At 46.6% G+C, this 16,037-nt stretch overlaps 1 protein-coding gene across 1 annotated transcript in view; it reads right to left on the bottom strand.

The window, feature by feature from the left end:
• Positions 1-4,234: 4,234 nt before the first annotated feature.
• The window catches only part of sgsm2 (small G protein signaling modulator 2), a 50,340-nt gene continuing 38,537 nt past the window's right edge, over positions 4,235-16,037 (bottom strand). The window contains exons 15-25 of the mRNA XM_055226319.1: positions 15,677-15,741; positions 15,457-15,602; positions 11,699-11,827; positions 10,582-10,764; positions 9,041-9,421; positions 7,685-7,809; positions 7,488-7,570; positions 7,113-7,222; positions 6,451-6,547; positions 4,828-4,995; positions 4,235-4,364 (exon numbers count right to left, since the gene is read on the bottom strand). Coding sequence (XP_055082294.1) covers positions 4,276-4,364; positions 4,828-4,995; positions 6,451-6,547; positions 7,113-7,222; positions 7,488-7,570; positions 7,685-7,809; positions 9,041-9,421; positions 10,582-10,764; positions 11,699-11,827; positions 15,457-15,602; positions 15,677-15,741 — 1,576 coding nt within the window. The 3' untranslated portion in view covers positions 4,235-4,275. The remainder of the gene's footprint in view (positions 4,365-4,827; positions 4,996-6,450; positions 6,548-7,112; positions 7,223-7,487; positions 7,571-7,684; positions 7,810-9,040; positions 9,422-10,581; positions 10,765-11,698; positions 11,828-15,456; positions 15,603-15,676; positions 15,742-16,037) is intronic.

Below are 16,037 nucleotides of genomic sequence, written 5' to 3'. Positions count from 1 at the left end.
CATCTAAATCCCTTTTCAAATTACAAATCTGCCCCTCGTATTTACATCTGCACTTCGTAGGCGGCGTGTTTGCACAGTAGATAAAGGAGACTCACTATTTTCCCCCAAAAATATGGTACAACATTGAATTATAATATTAAGAAACAGTCTTCAAGATGCAGTAGGAAATTGCACTGGTCATGCCACAAGAGGGGGCTATTCCAAGGCTTTGGTACACACACAGGTCGTCCTGATTGGAAGAGAGGAGGAGGCGCTCTGCTACGAGTCCCGGACACAAACAGGGGACTTTTTTTTTTTTTTTTTTTTTGGACGATTTTTGAGTTTTGAGATTGCGTTTTTGAGGTGGGACGGAGGAGCTGCAAAGGGGCGGACATCAAGAGCCACAGGATACAGTACACGATGAGGTCCAGCGCAAACCGAGACAAAACGGATCAGAATCATCCGAGTTTAACCGGGAAAAGTTATGAAATTATTTTTATTTAAACTAAATCGGGGGTGAACTTGCGCTGCACCCGGCAACCTCACTGTCTGCGTCACTACGTCCTGTCCAGTTTTTGTCTCCGTGAACCTCGCAAAAAATGAATAAATATTTAAAGATCAGACAGTGGACAGGAAGCTGCAGGTGGATGAGGGTTCAGAGGTCAAAGGTTAGGGGGTTTGGGTCAGACAGTGGACCATAGACTAATGCTAATGTTAATTTTGAGTCATAACAAATATTAAAACTATAAAAACTGAAGTATTCTATATTTTAAAATAACTTGGTAGTCATTGTTTTAATTAAGCAGAATTTTAATTGCTGTTTATTTCATGTTTTATACTTTAAATAAAAGTTTGCGTGAGCTCTGAGACGCAGTGAGCTAGCTAGCATGCTAATGTCCACACAGTTTACTGAGCGTGATTCTGGATAAGTAGCTGTAATTAGCTTCATTTTAAGTCATAAAAGTTGAGTAATGTACAAGACCCAGTTGTCTGTTGATCTAAAATGCTTCTGTGTTTAAAAGTAACTAGTACTTTGAGTAGTATTTTTCATGTGTACTTTTTACTTTGGTACAATTTTGGCAGCAATACTTGTACTTGTATTCGAGTACCTTTTAGTCATACAACGCCATTTTACTTTTACATCCTTTGGTTTCAGCTTCATGTTTACAGGCGACATTTTGAGGACTTTGGCAATTCAAAAGATAGAATAGTTTTGAATGGTTAATTGCTATGGCAACAGTGCTGATTGTCCATCATGAAACTGAAAAGCCGGCATGTTTTTGTCTCGGTTTGCGCCGGACCAGGGGGAAGACTCTTGGATCACAGGTGGAGGTCCAACCAATCAGGTTCAACCGTTTCAGACAGGCAGGCTGAACGACCAATCAGATTCAACCGTTTGGAGCGAGGAGGCTGAAGGACCAATCAGATGCAGCCGTTTGGGGCGTGGGCGGGACACAGGGTCAGATAAACACTGTACAAAGTGTGAATACTGTGGAATAATACTGCGGTTTAAAGCAGCAGAGGACGATCCCGGGAAAAACACTGGAAATACGGAAAATTCTGTTTGGAATTTTAAGAGTTAATATAATCCACACAGGACGATGTGAGGACAGGTCTGACAGGAGCAAGACTGAACCCTGGTTTAGTCCTGGTTTAGTCCTGGTTTAGTCCTGGTTTAGTCCTGGTTTATTCCTGGTTTAGTTCTGGTTTAGTCCTGGTTTAGACCTGGTTTAGACCTGGTTTAGACCTGATTTAGTCCTGATTTAGTCCTGGTTCAGTCCTGGTTCAGTCCTGATTTAGTTCTGGTTCAGTCCTGGTTTAATTCTGGTTCAGTCTTGGTTTAGTCCTGGTCTAGTCCTGGTTTTCTCCTGATTTAGTCCTGGTTTAGTCCTGGTTTAGACCTGGTTTAGACCTGGTTTAGACCTGATTTAGTCCTGGTTTAGTCCTGGTTCAGTCCTGGTTTAGTCCTGATTTAGTTCTGGTTCAGTCCTGGTTTAGTTCTGGTTTAGTCCTGGTTTAGTCCTGGTTTAGACCTGGTTTAGACCTGGTTCAGTCTTGGTTTAGTCCTGGTTTAGTCCTGGTTTAGTCCTGGTCTAGTCCTGGTTTAGTCCTGATTTAGTCCTGGTTTAGTCCTGGTTTAGACCTGGTTTAGTCCTGGTTTAGTCCTGGTTTAGACCTGGTTTAGTCCTGGTTTAGACCTGGTTTAGACCTGGTTTAGTCCTGGTTTAGTCCTGGTTTACTCTTGGTTATTTCCATCTCTGCTCCCATCGTTTTTCCTTAAATATTCCCTTAAATCCAGTGTTTTTCTTGGTCTTTTGAGGCAGAATTCCACAAACCAAAAATCTGCAACCAACTTCTCGTTTGGCACCGGCTGCTTTTTAAAAACACGATTATAAAGATACAAACCTCGTTACAAACGTTTGGCAAAGGCTTCAAAAATACATTTCATGGTTTGATTCATATTTACTCTGTGTTTTGTACTTTTCACAAAATGTGGCTGTGCTTCGTTTTTTCCTTGTGCTGTTTGTTCCAGAATAAAAACACAAAAGTGACAGTCTGGGATTATGGCCAGCAGAGGGCGCAGGGCTGCATCTGGGATTAACGAGGGCGGGATTTACTCCTCACTGACCTTACACACTCGGACCATCCTCATTACTCACCAAGATGAGTTTATAAGCACTTTTCACAACGTTTATTGTTCTCTTTGTTTCCTTTGTTTGCTTTGGGTCTGAGGGTGCAGTTATAGACGGGGGAGAGATGCCGTCTAAGGCCTCCATTCCTGTTTTAACGAAGGACTGTCCTATTAACAGGAACAACAACTAGCATGCTAACCGTGCACTTCCTGATTCTGTGTTTCTCGCGGCTCCTTCACGTCTGATTTAGTTTGGCTCATTTTTGTGAAAACACCAGATTTTGTGCAGTATTTCATGTTTTGTTTTGTGATACTTGAGTAGTTTTTCCAAATGCTTTTTAACCTAATGAGTAATTTCTCGCACCGCTACTTTGTACTTCTACTTGAGCAATACTATTTTGGAGTAACAGTACTTTTACTTGAGTACTTTTGATCCCAGACTGCCACTTGTTGCTTGGAGAAGTTGGTTGCAAATGTACTTTCCTCGTTCCGTCTTTTCTTGCGGCTCTTCGGCTCTGGTCCGGTCCAGGTCTTCATCAGAACCGTCGGAAATACATCACCAAAAAGTGCAACTACAAACTCCCATTACGCTTAAAGGCAACATGAGAAACGTACAAAAATAAAACTCAAAATACCTCCAGGTGGACAGTTTTGGGCGGGCGGACACGCATGCTAGTCGTAAACACGTGGGGTCGTTGGCACAGTCGTTTTTGGTCAAAGGAATCGTTTCGTGGCAAATCTTGTGCCGTTTTTGAAGAAATACTCCAAAAATATTGAAAAAGTTGAGTTTTGAATCCAAGCGTCCAGGAGAGAGTTCACAGTGTGGGAGCGAGCATGCACACGAACAAACCGACGAAGGAACCAAAGTCTGTGTAAACATCGACACTGCAGCAACAGGGAGGGCCTAAAGGGGGCGCTGTGTCCCTCCAACAGCAGGAGGGCAGGGGGCCAGGGGCAGGGAAGAAGAGGACCTGGTCTAGACCTGGTCTAGACCTGGTCTAGACCTGGTCTAGACCCTGGTCTCTGAACCTGGTGTCTGGTCCAGATCCGGTCACTGGACCTGGTCTAGAACTGGTTTAGACCTGGTTTAGACCTGGTCTAGACCAGGTCTATATCTGGTCTCTGGACCTGGTTTCTGGTTTAGACCAGTCCTATTCCCTGGTCTGGTCTCTGGACCTTGGTTTAGACCTGGTTTAGACCTTGATCATTTGGGGTTCATCAGAGACTGGAGTTTGGACTGGACTGGTCTAGACCTGGTCTCTGGTTTAGACCTGGTCTCTGGTTTAGACCTGGTCTCTGGTTTAGACCTGGTCTCTGGTCTGGTCTCTGGTTTAGACCTGGTCTCTGGTTTAGACCTGGTCTCGGGTCTGGTCTCTGGTTTAGACCTGGTCTCTGGTTTAGACCTGGTTTCTGGTTTAGACCTGGTCTCGGGTCTGGTCTCTGGTTTAGACCTGGTCTCTGGTTTAGACCTGGTCTCTGGTTTAGACCTGGTCTCTGGTCTGGTCTCTGGTTTAGACCTGGTCTCTGGCCTGGTCTCTGGTTTAGACCTGGTCTCTGGTCTGGTCTCTGGTTTAGACCTGGTCTCTGGTCTGGTCTCTGGTTTAGACCTGGTCTCTGGTCTGGTCTCTGGTTTAGACCTGGTCTAGACTTGGTCTGGTTGTGGATCACTTCGGGTCCATCAGAGACTGGACTTTATGGACCAGTTCTCGTGCGATCTTCAGGATGTTCTGGACGTCGTGACGCTCGGCCATTTCTGAAAAAAAAGAAGATTTGTATAATTAATCTAAATGTGTCCTGTGCATTTGACCCGTCCTCTGGGTTAAAGGCTGAGTGACGTCAGGTGTAGCGGCTCATCTGCAACCAACCCGTTTGGACGCGGCGCTAGCAGGTTAGCTACATCCATTTACATATGCAGTCTATGGTTAAAGGAACGTTTGAAGCATAATCGACTTCTAAGAGCTCCACCATTTTCCACAGTGATCTGTATCTGTCCACAGGGGGCGCTGTCAGCACAGTCCAGCAGCAACACGTACGTCTCACCTTTCAGTTTTGGCTCTAAATGTCTCTAAATGTCTCTGGAGGCTTTGAAACAGCTGTGGATTCTGTATAAAACACATTCACTGTGTAAGATACAACCCCGATGGCGATGGCGCCGCCCCCTGGAGGACGTGCCGCTCTCACGCGCTAAACGCAGGGATTTGTCTGGTGGCTCTTACCGTTGAAGAACTTGATGATGTCCGTGAAGTCCATGTTGTTGTGGATGATGATCTCTCTGTAGACCGTGACCAGGGCCAGCGCCAAGAACAGGACGAAGTGGCGCGAGGAGACGCGCGGAGAAACCCAGATGACCTCCCACACGGCGAACACGTCCTCGTACAGCAGCTCTGAGGACGGGACGCCGTCGGATGAGACACAGTGACACAAAGTACACGAGAGAAAACCTATGCACTGAAACTCTCCTGCTGATGTCATCAACGATCTCTGGGGGGTGTGATGCTAACTGGAGGCACTGCTCTGTCTGACGCTCTGTGAGACTTTAATCTGACCATAAAGAACTGACTTATCTGAACTACAACAGGTGATTTGTGCTGTTAAACAAGTCCCTCAAATAACATTACAGTCACAAGCTAGCATTAGCATTAGCATTAGCATTAGCCAACAGTCACCTTCAGTTTTTTGCGTAAAATCAATCTCTAAACAGGACCATTCTTGAGTTTTCAGACGATCTTAAAACGTTTTGTGTCCGCGTTTGCTCATGTGTGTATCGTGTCACCGTGGCAACTGCTGAACATTCCACCATAGACGCACACGCAGAGAGCTAGAATGTGGTGATGTCATCCGTGTTAAACATGACTGGCCTCTGGAAACACGTACATTTTTAAATTAAATTAAAGGCGTGAGTTTGTTGAATCTCTTCAACAAGTCGGAGATGTATTTTTACACTCGTGTAGCTGCGAGCCGCGTTCAGAGACGCCAGAGACGCGGCTGCAGATGGCTCGCCGCTAGCAACAGACTTACCAGCTGATGTATTGTATTTAATAAAAAAGAAACGTTGTGAAGGAGAGAATAAACGTTTTTAGGTGAGTTGTGGCCGTAGACTGTGCAAAGAAAATGAACTGAGTGAGTCTGACCTCGTCCACGGCGTTAGCTCAAATGAAGCTAATCGAGGCTAACAGATCAACACACAACTGGGTCTTGTACATTACGCAACTTTTATGACTTAAAATGAAGCTAATTACAACTAGATAAATAAACTAGACTAGAGTTATAGTATAGTTATGGATTAGATTATATACATGGACATAGCTAACCTGCTAGCCACCGCATTACAAACAGGAAGTGATCATGTGCGCACTTCCTGCTCCATCGACTCTGGCTCCAATTCACTTTCTATTGACAAACTGTGTCCCCTCAGACCTGTCATGTTGGTCTTAAATGTTCATATTAACCCTCTACATGATCCTGGGGTTTTTATTTCACTTTTGTGTCTGTAAATCAAGATATGAACATTAAAAACAGACGAATCAGGCGCCGTCTTTCTATTAGCGTTAGCAACAGGTTGGATTGACAGTGTTGCTAAGCGCCTGCTCTCTTGAAAACCAGCAGTGTGGGGAGGAAGGGGCGTTAACCTTCCACAGCCTCGCTCCTGATTGGCTCTTTGGTTGCTATGATACTCGTGCTCTGAATTCTAAACCTGCTCCGGCCTCGATGAGCTTCATGTGGAGCTGAAGCTGTGGCGACGTCTCACTCTCTGTCACTTCTTTTTTCAGTCTGTATCTACAGTTTGGGCGTCTCTCGTCGTGTTTTTCTAAAGTGAATGATGAAACTTAAATGTTCACCTCTCTTAAAGTCCAGGAGGAACCATCTGTAGCAGAAGTAAAAGTGAGTGTAGTCTCCATTCTGCTGCATCAACTCAAACAGCTCAGAGTCCAGGATCTGAGGAGGAGGAGGAGGAGGAGGAGGAGGAGGAGGAGGAGGAGGAGGAGGAGGAGGAGGAGGAGGAGGAGGAGGAGGAGGAGGGAGAGGAGGAGGAGGAGGAGGGAGAGGAGGGAGAGGAAGGAGGGACAAGAGAGGTAAGAGGAAGAGAGACAGACAAGAGAGGGAAAGAGAAATACAGAAGAAGGCGGGGTGAGAGAGAAAGGGGGTTAGGCCGAGAGAGAGGGAGGTGGGGTAAAGAGGCAGAGAGGGAAGAGGAGAGAGGAAAGGGGGAGGGTGAAGGGAAGAGAGAGAGGGAGGGGGTATCGAGGGATATGGAGAGAAAAAATAAAGAGAGAAAGAAAGAGAGAGAGGAGAGAAACAGATAAAGTGTCATGTTTCCATTTGCAGACACATCATAAAGCATTTTAGATTAAAAACACTCAGAGAGACAGAGATGGAGACAGAGACAGGGGCGGAGACAGAGACAGACATAGAGACAGAGACAAAGACGGAGACAGAGACAGGGGCGGAGACAGAGACAGGTGCAGAGACAGAGACGGGGCAGAGACAGACGCATCTTTACCTGGATCAGAGACCTCATGTTGGCGAAGTGCGTGTCCATGGCTCCTCCGTTTGGAAAGTTCTGACTCATCCTCTTCATCAGCTGAGTGAAACAACTGTACGCCAGGCACTCTGAGAAAGAAAAGAAACATCAAGAAAGAACAGAGGAGAGGAGGAGAGGAGGGGAGAGGAGGAGAACAACTGTACGCCAGGCACTCTGAGAAAGAAAAGAAACATCAAGAAAGAACAGAGGAGAGGAGAGGAGGAGGGGAGGAGAGGAGAGGAGCAGAGGAGGAGAACAACTGTACACCAGGCACTCTGAGAAAGAAAAGAAACAAGAAAGAACAGAGGAGAGGAGAGGAGGAGAGGAGAGGAGAGAGGAGCAGAGGATTCTTACCATCGTCCAGAATGACCATAAGAGGGGCGAGGAGGTCACACATTCCCTGGACATATCCCGTCTCCAGATGTTCCCAAACATAACTGAAAAAGAGACGGAAAAAAGAATTAAAATCAATATTTATTATAGAAGAAGAACATCTGACACACAGGGAGGGCATCTGACACACAGGGAGGGCATCTGACACAGTCCTGCACCTGCACATGATGTTCCGGAGCTTCTCTAAGTTGCCGGTGCTGAAGTAGTAGTAGTTCCTGTCACATCGTTGAACGTCTTTGTCGATTCTGTGGAGATTCAGAGCCACAGTGTCCAGCAGCTCGATCTGTGAAAGAAAACACAGGGTCAGAGCCAAAGAGCCACAGGGCCACAGGGTCAGAGCCACAGGGTCAGAGCCACAGAGCCACAGGGCCAGAGCCAGAGCCACAGAGTCAGAGCCACAGGGCCAGAGTCAGAGCCACAGGGCCAGAGCCACAGGGCCAGAGCCACAGGGTCAGAGCCACAGGGTCAGAGCCACAGGGCCAGAGCCACAGGGTCAGAGCCACAGGGTCAGAGCCACAGGGCCAGAGCCACAGGGTCAGAGCCACAGAGCCACAGGGTCAGAGCCACAGGGTCAGAGCCACAGGGTCAGAGCCATAGGGCCAGAGCCACAGGGCCAGAGCCACAGGGCCAGAGCCACAGGGTCAGAGCCATAGGGCCAGAGCCACAGGGTCAGAGCCACAGGGCCAGAGCCACAGGGCCAGAGCCACAGGGCCAGAGCCACAGGGTCAGAGCCACAGGGCCAGAGCCACAGGGCCACAGGGCCAGAGCCACAGGGCCAGAGCCACAGAGCCACAGGGTCAGAGCCACAGGGTCAGAGCCACAGGGTCAGAGCCATAGGGCCAGAGCCACAGGGTCAGAGCCACAGGGCCAGAGCCACAGGGCCAGAGCCACAGGGCCAGAGCCACAGGGTCAGAGCCATAGGGCCAGAGCCACAGGGTCAGAGCCACAGGGCCAGAGCCACAGGGCCACAGGGCCAGAGCCACAGGGCCAGAGCCACAGGGCCAGAGCCACAGTGTCCAGCAGCTCGATCTGTGAAACATTCAAGATGTTTTAAATGAGCTGGAAATAGGAGATTGTGACACACTGTCCCCTCTAAATTATGTAATAGTAAAAAATATTATAAAAATACACTATATATATATATATATATATATATATATATATATATATATATATATATATATATATATATATATATATATTTGCTCAGGAGCTCAGTCACACGGGAGGAGCTCGGAGTAGAGCCGCTGCTCCTCCACATCCAGAGGAGCAGCTGAGGAGGCTCAGGGATCTGGATGAATCCTGAACACCTCCCTCAGGAGATGGTCTGTCCCACAAGAGGCTCAGGACACGCTGGAGGGACTATGTCTCTCTGGCCTGGGAACACCTTGGGGTCCCACTGGAGGAGCTGGAGGACGTGTCTGGGGTGAGGGAAGTCTGGGAGTCCCTGTTTAGACCGATGCCCCCTGACCCGGCCCCGGAGAAGAGGAAGAACATGGATGTGTGTATTTTACCGTGTAAGACGACAGAGAGGGCGAGGTCTTCTCCGCTCTGTCTCCGTTGGTGACCAGTCTGTCGAGCTGAGAGCAGAGCCTGTCCGTGTCTCTGGTCCTGGTCTCCGTCCCGGTCTGGTCTCCCGGGTCTTGGTTCTCCTCTTGGTTCTCCTCGTTGGTCCCCGGCTCCTCCTCTGTACTGGATGTGATTTGCGAGTGGGCGGAGGTCACGGAGTAGTTCCTGGAGGAGGGCAGGCCTGAGTCCGGAGAGTCAAACTCCAGCAGGGGGCGCTCTTCAGGGGGCAGGGCGTGTGGGGGGAGCAGGGTGGTGGTGGCGGGGGGCGTGTCCTCGGTGCTGGGGGGGCTCTGGGCTCCGTCAGGTTCATCCACCGACATGAAGACCTGGAAATACAAAAGAGATTAGTACTGCAGAGGTCAGTACTGCAGAGGGTCAGTACTGCAGAGGTCAGTACTGCAGTGGTCAGTACTGCAGAGGTCAGTACTGCAGGGGTCAGTACTGCAGGGGTCAGTACTGCAGAGGGTCAGAACTGCAGGGGTCAGTACTGCAGAGGGTCAGTACTGCAGAGGGTCAGAACTGCAGAGGTCAGTACTGCAGTGGTCAGTACTGCAGTGGGTCAGACCTGCAGGGGTCAGTACTGCAGTGGGTCAGTACTGCAGTGGGTCAGTACTGCAGGGGTCAGTACTGCAGAGGGTCAGTACTGCAGTAGGTCAGTACTGCAGTGGGTCAGTACTGCAGAGGGTCAGTACTGCAGTGGGTCAGTACTGCAGAGGGTCAGTACTGCAGTGGGTCAGTACTGCAGTGGGTCTGCTGACAACCAGTGTCAAAGTGACATTTTGTTTGACTTTTACTCAGCAGGTTAAAAAAATAGTGGTCTGTGGTGAAGATGTGTGGACGTGGAGCTCCAGTTTGCATGTTCTCTCTGTGTTTGTAACTCATTACTGAGAGTAGAGTCTCTGCACCAGTCGGAGGACGTGGCTCCCAATGCTGCTCCCACCCTCTGTGTTCTCTGTATATTTGCATGTTCTTTCTGTTACCCTTTGTGTTCTGTGCTGTATATTTGAATGTTCTCCCTGTGTTATCCTTTATGTTCTGTGTTGTAGGTTTGCATGTTCTGCCTGTGTTGTGTGTTCTCTTTATGTTCTGTGTTGTATATTTGCATGATCTCCCTGTGTTGTCTGTGTGTTCTCTTTATGTTCTGTGTTGCATATTTGCATGTTCTCCCTGTGTTACCCTGTGTGTTCTGTGTTGTACATTTGCATGTTCTACCTGTGTGTTTTCTGTGTGTTCTCTATATGTTCTGTGTTGTGTATTTGCATGTTCTCTCTGTGTGTTTTCTGTATGTTCTGTGTTGTACATTTGCATGTTCTACCTGTGTGTTTTCTGTGTGTTCTCTATATGTTCTGTGTTGCATATTTGCATGTTCTCCCTGTGTTACCCTGTGTGTTCTGTGTTGTACATTTGCATGTTCTACCTGTGTGTTTTCTGTGTGTTCTCTATATGTTCTGTGTTGTGTATTTGCATGTTCTCTCTGTGTTCCTACCTCGTTACTGAGCGTAGAGTCTCTGTGCACGAGTCTCAGGACGTGGCTGTCGATGCTGCTTCCTGACGACAGTTTGGCAAAGATGGCCGACTGCATCTCCTTCTCCCTCTGCCTCACGATGAGCTCACAGGCCTTCCACTCACGCACCACCTGCTGGTAACGCTCGGACACGCGGGCATCCACCTGAACCACGCCACAGAGACACGCCAGAGTCAAACTGTGTCCATCACACTGTTCATACCAGAGTGTGTCACATGTTTGTATTCTAGAGTGTGTCACATGTTTCCAGAGTGTGTCACATGTTTCCAGAGTGTGTCACATGTTTCCAGAGTGTGTCACATGTTTGTATTCCAGAGTGTGTCACATGTTTGTATTCCAGAGTGTGTCACATGTTTCCAGAGTGTGTCACATGTTTGTATTCCAGAGTGTGTCACATGTTTGTATTCCAGAGTGTGTCACATGTTTCCAGAGTGTGTCACATGATTCCAGAGTGTGTCACATGTTTGTATTCCAGAGTGTGTCACATGTTTCCAGAGTGTGTCACATGATTCCAGAGTGTGTCACATGTTTGTATTCCAGAGTGTGTCACATGTTTCCAGAGTGTGTCACATGTTTGTATTCCAGAGTGTGTCACATGTTTCCAGAGTGTGTCACATGATTCCAGAGTGTGTCACATGTTTCCAGAGCGTGTCACATGTTTCCAGAGCGTGTCACATGTTTCCACAGTGTGTCACATGTTTCCACAGTGTGTCATATGTTTCTAGAGTGTCTCACATGTTTCCAGAGTGTGTCACATGTTTCCAGAGTGTGTCACATGATTCCAGAGTGTGTCACATGATTCCAGAGTGTGTCACATGATTCCAGAGTGTGTCACATGATTCCAGAGTGTGTCACATGATTCCAGAGTGTGTCACATGATTCCAGAGTGTGTCACATGATTCCAGAGTGTGTCACATGATTCCAGAGTGTGTCACATGATTCCAGAGTGTGTCACATGATTCCAGAGTGTGTCACATGATTCCAGAGTGTGTCACATGATTCCAGAGTGTGTCACATGATTCCAGAGTGTGTCACATGTTTCCAGAGTGTGTCACATGTTTCCAGAGTGTGTCAGTACCTGGCTCAGGTCCTTCTTGTTCATCCCAAACTTGTAGTGTCCCAAAAGGAAAGGCCACACCTCCTTCCTGATCTCGTGCTGGACGCCTCCGTAGTACACCAGCCGCAGCAGCTCCAGCTCTTTGTAATTCTGAAGGAAAAATATGAATAAAACATTTAAAACAAGAGCAATGAGAATCCTCTGCTCCATCGGACCCTCTGGAGGAGTAAAGGGGAGAGTGAGGGGGAGGAGGAGCGAGGTCTGGGGTGTTTATAATCAGAAACCCCTCGCTGTAATCAGGGCAGTTCTGTGTGATGTCATGTAGCACTTGAAATCGCAGAGGCCACTGGAGGCAACTTTGATTTAAGAGTTTTTACCCAGAAAGCTGCAATTTTACTTATTTTGCACTAAACTTGCAAAACAATGACTTGGAACAGAAGATAATGCAGCTCAAACACCACAGACACAGCTCAGTATAAAAAAGTGGATTTAGAGTTTTGTTCCACTTTTAACTATTGAAGAGACTGTTACTGTTTCGTATTTGATGAAGGAGATCCAAAATGTCCGCCTCCGTCTCCCACTCGCACAGTTCATTTTTCCTCTTTAAGAATTCATTCCCAGGAGAAGAATGGACTCGAGTTAAAAATAGAACAGTGAAACATGCATCATCACAGTTTCATTTTAGACTCGTTTCATTCAAAGAAAGTGATGGAACGACAGTTTTTGAGACTAGTTTTTGTCAAACTTTACAAGTCCATTTGTTTTTCACAAGCTAGAAACCAAAAGTAGCACATTTGGGCTTTTTTTCCCTAAAGCTGCACCTCTGGTACAACATGGACGCTCTATTTTTGAGTTTTCTAGTTCATATTCCTGCTGTAAGGTTCAAATCCGCCCAGCAGCAGGCGAACCAATCACAGAGCAGCACTGAGGTATGGGCGGAGTCAAAGGTCAAGCGTGCAAACGAACCAAAACAGACATGGCGACGCAGCCGGATGACGTGAGATAATTTTGATTTCATTTGCCGTGATACGGCCAGTCGTAAATATAGATTATAGTTTATAGTATAGTCCTGATAGACCATTGTGTCGTGCGTCCTGATTGGCTGTTGGACTGTAGACCATTGTGTCGTGCGTCCTGATTGGCTGTTGGACTGTAGACCATTGTGTCGTGCGTCCTGATTGGCTGTTGGACTGTAGGCCATTGTGTCGTGCGTCCTGATTGGCTGTTGGACTGTAGACCATTGTCCATCAGTCTCCTCCGTGCCGTGTCTTCTGTCTTTACATAAACGTTGGATCTCAGTGTGACTCTGAAGTGCTGTACGTTTGCGATTCGTTTTCTCCCCGACAAAACCCACAATGTCGATGAAACGTTCTGCACCGACAAAGACGCCTACGAAGGTTTGAACTTTGAGAGAGTTTAAACGAGAGAGAAATGTGAGAAAATGTTAACGCCTGTGTGAGAAAAGTGTATAAAGTGTGTGGTGAGGGGTTTTACAGACAAAAACAGAGAGAATAATGTAAAAAATAAAGATGATACTTCACGGACTTTGCACAAATTACACTCAGGAAATAAATAACATGATTTCTTATGTTTATTTGTCAGATCATAATCTCTGTAGCTGCATTAGTGGAGTTTTGGCCCAGTGTAAAACGTGGTTGCTAGGTAACAGCTATGAAATTCCCTGTAGTGTGATGTCCCGACTTTCAGCCAGGAAATAAAATATTAAACCTCGAAAATGTCCAAACTGGGAAATAAAAATGTAATGTTTTTATCAAAATCTTAAATATGACGATCTTATCTGTGTTTCCGTGTTTTCTCATGTAATCTGATCCATCCTGTGTTTATTTCATTGTTTCTATCGCCTCTCCGCAGACCTGATCTGTAAACTGGCCTGATGCTTGTCTCTGGGCAGGTAGACAAGTTTAATGTCATACTATGGAACATTCCAGGCAAAGCAAAAGCATCTCCATGGAACCGAGCAGGCGTTGTACCCTTCACCAGAAAAGTTACGTAATGAACCTTTAAGTCAAGTGGACATTTTGCCTGTTTTTGTGTCAGCGTTAAAGTTTGTCCTCCTCCTCTGGTGCGTCAGGGAGGGCATCTGACATAATAAATCCTGTCTCACCTGCGTGTAAAGGGCGAGCGCAGCACGGCGTTCATCAGAGAAACGTCGATACAAAACGTCTTCATCAGCGACGATGAGGAAGGTGACGCTCAGCAAAATGCACTTTAATCTCCCTCTGGATAGAACTCTGTCTATCTCTCCATCTCTCTCTCTATCCATCTCTCTATATCTCTCCCTGTCTGTCTATCTCGTTATCTATCGCTCTCTCTTCCTCTATCTCTCTGTATGTATCTATTTCTCCCTCTCTCTATTTCTCCTTGTCTCTCTTCATATCTCTCCCCCTCTCTTCCTCTATCTCTCCCTATCTATCTCCGCTTCTCTCTACCTCTCCATCTCTCTCTCTCTATCTCTCCCTCTGTCTTTCTCTATTTCACCCTCTCCCTCTGTCTCTGTCTCTCCATATCTATCTATCTATCCCTCTCTCTATCTCTCCCTATCTCTCTCTTCCTCTCCATACTTATCTCCCTTTCTCTTCCTCTATCTCTTCATATCTATCTCTCCCTCCCTGTATCTCTCTCTCTCTCTCCCTCTCCTTCTGTCTCTCTATCTCTCCATATCTATCCCTCTCTCTATCTCTCCTTCTATCTCTCCCTCTCTCTCTTCCTCTCCATATCTATCTCTCTCTCTCTTCCTCTCCATATCTATCTCTCTCTCTCTTCCTCTACATATCTATCTCTCCCTCTGTATCTATCTCTCTCTATTTCTCCCTCTCCTTCTGTCTCTCTATCTCTCCATATCTATCCCTCTCTCTATCTCTCCTTCTATCTCTGTCTCTCTCTTCCTCTATCTCTTCATATCTATTTCTCTCTCTGTCTCTCCCTCTCTGGATCTATCCCCCTTCTCTCTCTTCATCTCTCCCTCTCCATATCAATCTCTCCCTCTGTATCTATCTCTCTCTATTTCTCCCTCTCCTGTCTCTCCATCTCTCCATATCTATCCCTCTCTCTATCTCTCCCTATCTCTCTCTTCCTCTCCATACTTATCTCCCTTTCTCTTCCTCTATCTCTTCATATCTATCTCTCCCTCCCTGTATCTCTCTCTCTCTCTCCCTCTCCTTCTGTCTCTCTATCTCTCTATATCTATCCCTCTCTCTATCTCTCCTTCTATCTCTGTCTCTCTCTTCCTCTATCTCTTCATATCTATTTCTCTCTCTGTCTCTCCCTCTCTGGATCTATCCCCCTTCTCTCTCTTCATCTCTCCCTCTCCATATCAATCTCTCCCTCTCTTTATCTCTCTTTCTCCCTCCATCTCTCCCGCTGTATCTATCTCTACAAACATGTTGCCCTCCCTGTGTGTGTCAGATGCCCTCCCTGCGATGCTAGCTGGAGGCACTGCTCTGTCTGAGGTTCTGTCACTCAAGATAAACTATAATCTGACCCTGAAGAGCCGACTGAAGTACAACAGGTGATTTGTGCTGTTAAACACGTCGCTGTCAAATAACATTATAGTCACAAGCTAGCATTAGCATTAGCATTAGCATTAGCATTAGCATTAGCATTAGCATACATTTTTCTCACCTTTCTGTTTAAAATCAAACTCTTGTATTGATCACAGGCTCCTGAAAATGTGTTTTTTATATCCTGTTTTGTCAGTGCAGTAGCAGTAGTAGTAGTAGCAGTAGTAGTAGCACTAGTAGTAGTAGTAGTACTCATACCTTGCAGTCCTTCTGGTACTTGCTCCACACCTCTTTGCTCAGGCCTCCTGACGCCTCACACGGTCGATCTGGAGGAACGATAGTGTGATTGACCAGAGCCGACAGGTGAGTCCTGACGGTGGACAGGTGTCTGCAGTACGCCAGCCCTGGAACACAGACAGTCAGGGAGGGCATCTGACACAATAGTAGTAGTAGTAGTATTTGCAGTATTTGTACTCACATCCGTAGAAGGCTCTGGAGACGATCTGCCTCTTCATGTTTTGACACAACATCTTGAGAGGAACCCTGAGACAAACACCAACAAACATCAAACCAACGAGCCCCTAACACGACCTAAAGCCCCACTGCGGAACATTTCAGCCAGTGCAAACACTGATTTGCTCATAAATACTGTATTTTCCGAACTATAAGTGTGACTTTTTCCATAGTTTGTCCGGGGTGTGACTTACACAGTAGTAGTAGTAGTAGTAGTAGTAGTAGTAGTAGTAGTACTCATGTGTGTATATGTAGTAGTAGTAGTAGTAGTAGTAGTAGTAGTACTCACGTGTGTATATGTAGTAGTAGTAGTAGTAGTAGTAGTA

This window comes from Periophthalmus magnuspinnatus, chromosome 13, assembly GCF_009829125.3.
Source record: "Periophthalmus magnuspinnatus isolate fPerMag1 chromosome 13, fPerMag1.2.pri, whole genome shotgun sequence".
Lineage (NCBI taxonomy): Eukaryota > Metazoa > Chordata > Actinopteri > Gobiiformes > Gobiidae > Periophthalmus > Periophthalmus magnuspinnatus.
The sequence above is the reverse complement of the archived record's forward strand: the minus strand, read 5'-3'. Positions and strand labels throughout refer to the sequence as shown.